Genomic DNA, 5,805 nt, shown 5'->3' on the forward strand with positions numbered 1-5,805 from the left:
GATGGGGTCATATCTGGAGAGTAAAATTAAGGGGTGAGAGCAGATTATGCTAGGAGAAGGAGAAAAGGAGAGGTAGAACGGGATAAATTATCTCACAAAAAAACAGAAAAAAAGGCTGTTACAGTGGAGGGGAAACAGGGGAAGGTGAGAGGGAATGAGTGAATCTTATTCTCATAGCATTTGACTTAAGGTGGGAATAACATACACACTCAACTGGGTATGGAAATCTGTCTTACCCTACAGGAAAATAGGGAGGGGGTGAAGGGGACAAGAGAGTAGGGGGATGATAGAAAGGAGGACAGATTAGGAAAGGGGGTAATGAAAAGCAAGTACTTCTGAGGAGGGACAGGGTCAAAAGAAAGAATAGAATAAATGGGGGGGTGGGATAGTATTAAGGGAAATATAGTTAGTTTTTCACAGCATGTCTACTATGGAAGTGTTTTGCATAACTGCATATATATAACCTATATTTAGTTGCTTGCCTTATCAATGAGGGTGGGTGGGGAGGGAGGAAGGGAGAAAATTTGAAACCTAAAGTTTTAAAAACACGTGTTTAAAAAAATGTTTTCATATGCAACTGGGAAATAAGAAAAACAGGAAAAGGGGTACAGAAATCCATCCTGCCCTGCAGGAAAATTGAAGGGGAAGGGGATAAGAGAAGGGGGGGAGAGATGAAAAGGAAGGCAGACTAGGGGAAGGGGTATTCAGAATGCATGCCATCTTGGGGTGGGCGGAGGGGCGAGATGGGGTGAAAATTTGGAACTCAAAATCTTGTGGAAGTAAATGTTGAAAACAAAAAAAAAAATAAAAATTACCATAAAAAAGATTTTGGACTAGATAGCCTTGAAAGTCCCTTCCAGCTGACATGCTAGATAAGGGGAGGAAGCCTGGGATCATGGAAATGGAACTGAATCAAAAGACTTGGGTGTAGATCCCAACTACTCTACCACTTGTTACCTGAGTAAGTCACATCCCCTGTCTGAGGCTCAGTTTCATTTCATTTCAGGTCTCAGGGTAATCCTAGAGTCCAAAGAAGGGGGGAAGATGTGTGTGTGTGTGTGTTAGAGAGACAGAGGGACAGAGAGAGGAGAGAGACAGGGAGAGAGAGAGACTGAGAGAGAGAGAGAGAGAGAGAGAGAGATAAAGAGACAGATAAGAGGGAGGGGGCAACTGTATTGCTAACATCTAATCTTCCTGATCTATGGGATTTGGGGATGGGGATAATGACTGTGCTTTGGAGGACCAGAAAACTGAGTCTCTGTCTCTGTCTCTCTCTGTCTCTTTCTCTCTCTGCCTCTCTCCTTTTGTATCCCTATCCACCCTCTATGTATCCCCCTCCTCAGAAACACACATTGCCACCTCATTTTTTTTTTTTACTATATCTCGATGTCTCTCAAACATTTCCTCCATGTATCTATTGGCCTCTTTACCTCTATGCTGCTCTATGTTCCTTTTTTCCTCTGTTTCCTCTGTACCCCTCTTGATCTTTCTGCCTTTGTTCTCTTCATCATTCTACCACTGTACTTCCTTATCTCCCTGCCCAAAGGAATATAAATTTTGATCTCTGAAACTCTGTAAGATATTGGGGTTTTATAGGTTAGATTTCTTTCTTAAGGATTATGTCTTCAATCCAAATCACTTAGGTTTTCTTTGATTGGCTAACAATAGGTCCCCGGTCAAGCCTCAGTCATTTTTTGGGCCCTGATTGGCTCAGAGTGAATGTAAATAGCAGTTCTTCCTGTTTTGGCCAGAAACCCTGAGGGTCTTCGCCTCTCAGATTGATTTCTTTTCAACTAGGTAAAAGAGGCCATTCTCTGCCTCATTTCTTACCTAGCCTTAATCCCTGATTGGGTATTGCCTCAGTCAAATTGAGACCTGTTAAAGACCTTGGCTTGAAAAGGTCAAGGTTTCCCACTACATCCAGTGCCATGTCCAGTTATCTTGATTGATATCTTGCCATTGGACCCAGATGGATCTAGAAAAGGAGAAAGTGATACTGGTGACTTTGCAAAGCCTTTCCTCCCTTCAATCCAACTCACTTGCATGTCATGGCATCACCTCCCAGGGGTCATGCTCCTATTTGAAGAAAGAAAGACAAACAACAACAATCCTTATCTCTGTGCCTCTATTGACCTGGCTCCACTACAGGAGCTGTCATTGACCCCACCTTCTTCCTGAGCCGCACGGTCTCCAATGTCATCAGCTCCATCGTCTTTGGTGATCGATTTGAGTACGAGGACAAACAGTTCCTGTCCCTGTTGCGTATGATGCTGGGGAGCTTCCAGTTCACAGCCACATCTATGGGACAGGTGACCCTCAAGACCTTCTCTCACACCCACCAGGATCTTTCTACTTACCTTCTTCCCTCAATCCTCAGCTTTCTTTTCTTTTCTCTACCTTCAGTACTCTATTCCTCAATCTGACTCCCTGCTCCCAATCTGACTCTGTGCCCTGTCCTGACCACCCATTCATCATTATGACATCCATTCCCTAACCTAAACTTTCATCTTTCATGGTGATTGTCCTCCCATTCTCTCCACACCCCCAGCCCTGTACCCCATGACTTGTCTTGTGCCCTCCCCCAGCTATATGATATGTTCTCTGGAGTGATGAAGTACCTGCCAGGGCCTCAGCAGCAAGCATTCAAGGAACTGCAAGGACTGGATGATTTCATCACTGAGAAGGTCTGGGAGAACCAGGCCACCCTGGACCCTAACTCCCCCCGGAACTTCATTGACTCTTTCTTGATCAAGATGCAGGAGGTATTGGCCCAGTGGGCAGGTCAAAATGGAGGGGATGGGCAGAGATGTCAGCCCGAGGGTGTTATGGATCTTTGGGGGAATCCCCAGACATTGGGAAGTGGGCTTCACAGATACTGAGCAGCAGGTCTCAGACTGAGCAGGCAGCACTAGCAGACATTAGGTGGCAAGTCTCAGCCTCCCAGAGACGAGGCTCAAAGAGTACCCTGTGGCACATATCAGGAGGTAGGTTCATAAGCAATCCAGGGCCAAATAGTAACCCAGAGCACAGATTCAAATATATGGAGCACTGCTGATCATTGTGATTTTGAGGGTGGCATGGCAAAGAATGATAAAGACATAATGACAAATGGAGAAAGTGAGGCGCAGAGATGGGGAATAAAGAATAACAGAAACAGAGAGAGAGAGAGAAAGATGAAGAAAGATGAAATCAGGTGCAGAAAGAGAAACAGAAAATGGGAAGCAGAAACGCAGGAAGTCAAGGCCAACACAAAGAGACACAAATAGACATTCCATATTCCCTTCACTCCCTGCCCTTTCAGACATTCACAGCTGGGTATAGGGACTGGGGCAATCCAGAACTTAATAATCTAGTCCCAGCAGGCTTGCCTAACTCTCTACATAAAACCATGGGAAAGTCCTTTCCTCTCCCTGGGGCTCTGTCTCTTCATCTATAAAATTCAGGATGGAGGATATTAGATTTGTTGTCTTGGTCCTTAAGGGCAGAACCAGGAGCAATGGGAGAAGTGGTAAGGAGAAGAATTTAGGTTTGATGCCAGGAAGAAAAGACTTCCCAACAGTGAGAAATGGCTGAAAGGGCAATAGGCTACCCCAAGAACTGGCAGGTTCCCCCTCTTTGGAGGTCTTCAAGCACAGGCTAGATCACCACTTGTCAGGAAGCTCAAGGTGTTTCTTTGGCTGCTGAGGTCTCTTCCAGCTCTGCCATCCTGGGATTCTGCAAGGCAGAATACTATAGTGGGTAGGGCTATAGATTCAGGAGTCATAACATTCCTGGGTTCAACTTCCATCTCGGACACTTACTAGCTATGTTACTCTGAAGAGGTCCCAAGCCCTCTGGGTCTTAACTTCCTGATGAGAGCATTTGGATTTAACAATCTCTAAGAGCCTTTCCCACACTAAATCTGTGTTTGCCTAAATTCTAAGGAGAATAAATATGTGTTTGGGCCCTTAGAGCTGAGATACCCCAGCTTAGTGAGGTGCCATTGATGGATTCACCCTCTACCCTTGCACATTGCTGGGACTCAAGGAAATTGAGCTGACAAGGGGGGAAAGGAGGCCTTGAGGCTGAAGAGTCTAGAGGAGAAGAAAGTGTGTGTTTGTGGGGTGGGAGGCTCTGAGCCCTATCCACCTTCTCCTCCCAGGAAAAGAACAATCCCAAGACAGAATTCTTCATGAAGAACCTGATCAAGACCACTTTAAACCTGTTTTTTGCTGGCACTGAGACTGTTAGCACAACCCTTCGCTATGGCTTCCTTCTGCTAATGAAGCATCCAGAGGTGGAAGGTGAGCCCCTCCTCCCCTAGTCCCCTTAGAAGTCTTTTGGTGCCCTGGGAGCTGCCCAGAATATCTTACATACATACACAGACACATTCAAACGTATGCACACACACATGCACACACACATCATCATCATCATTACCCTTGGAACATGGATTATCCCCTTCACTCCTTTTCCCAGCATTCTCTCACCTCAAGGTATAACCACCCTCCACATCACATCTACTCTCTTGAGACTCCCCCAGGATCTCTCTGAGACTCCTGCATCCTGTTTCCTCACCCCCACCAACCACAGCCAACATCCATGAGGAAATCGATCGAGTGATTGGGCGAAACCGTTCACCCAAGTTTGAGGACAAAGCCAAGATGCCATACACAGAGGCTGTCATCCACGAAATCCAAAGGTTTGGAGATATGATCCCCATGGGTGTGGCCCGGAGAGTCACAAAGGACACCAAATTCCGGGGCTACCTTATTCCCAAGGTAGGAGTCCCTCACTCTCAGCTCCCCTGGCTCCAAAACCACCATCCTTCTATTCTACAACCATCTCCATCACTGTCATCCTCTAAATCTTCCTGTATCTTCCTGACACCTGAGAGTTCCCTCATTGTCTCTCATTAAAAGTTTTCTCATCCTGCCTTGTGCCTCCTGGAACCTCCCTCATGCCCTAGGTTAGAACACCTGTCCATTCTGTGTTCTTCCTATTCCCAGTCCTCCTTATTTTTCTGAGAATAATTTTGATATTCCTTCTCAATTTGCTCAGTATTTGCTCATTTCCTTGCAATTTCTTAAGTTTAATTGTTAGCATAAGAATTATGTAGGTTGGAATGAATTAACCCATTATGTATTGATGATTTTATTGCTTTTAGTTGGTTGATTTATATTACATTGATTTATAGTTTGTTATTTAGTCATGTATTAACTGGTGTTAGGAATGGATTGAGACTTGTTGTATCACACCTCCCCCACCCCCACTCCCATCCCATGTGCTCTAAGAGCAGCTTTATGCCAGAAAACACATATTCCCCATTTTTACTTTGTTCTTTTGCACCTAATATTCAATGCTGGTGGAAAGTCCTAGAATCCTGTTGCCTAATCACTTACTAAACACTCATGATTGATGATGTGTGGAAAGCCTAATAACTAAATTTTGGTGATTGATGGACATTTCCCTTTGACCAGTCATTTACATTTCCCCCTTTGGAATTGACCAATGGAAGAAATGTACCACCTCATTCTATTTTTAGTGTTGTCTCATCTGCTACAAATATTTGCAGCCTTCAAGCAGAAAGGGTCCCTGACTGCAGAGTCTTGGATCCAATTCATTAAGGAACTTCAGTCTCCCTAATGCTTTGATATATGCTCAGAGCTCTGCCTCAGTTTCTCTTTATTGCAGATTGGATATTTGTGGGCCATATTTCTCTCTAATGGGCCCTCAGTTAACTTCTCTTACTCCCATTCTCTCATTCTCTCTCTCTCGCTTTCTCTCTCTCTCTCTCTCTCTCTCTCTCTCTCTCTCTCTCTCTCT

The 5,805-nt window shown here is 44.8% G+C and overlaps 1 protein-coding gene across 1 annotated transcript in view; it reads left to right on the forward strand.

The window, feature by feature from the left end:
• Positions 1-5,805, forward strand: part of LOC114025156 (cytochrome P450 2A13-like) — a 15,349-nt gene that overhangs the window by 4,929 nt on the left and 4,615 nt on the right. The window contains 4 exon segments of the mRNA XM_027838498.1: positions 2,152-2,309; positions 2,586-2,762; positions 4,142-4,283; positions 4,573-4,760. Of these exon segments, the coding sequence (XP_027694299.1) occupies positions 2,152-2,309; positions 2,586-2,762; positions 4,142-4,283; positions 4,573-4,760 (665 nt within the window).

This window comes from Vombatus ursinus, unplaced genomic scaffold, assembly GCF_900497805.2.
Source record: "Vombatus ursinus unplaced genomic scaffold, bare-nosed wombat genome assembly UNPS02014829.1, whole genome shotgun sequence".
Taxonomy (NCBI): Eukaryota; Metazoa; Chordata; class Mammalia; order Diprotodontia; family Vombatidae; genus Vombatus; species Vombatus ursinus.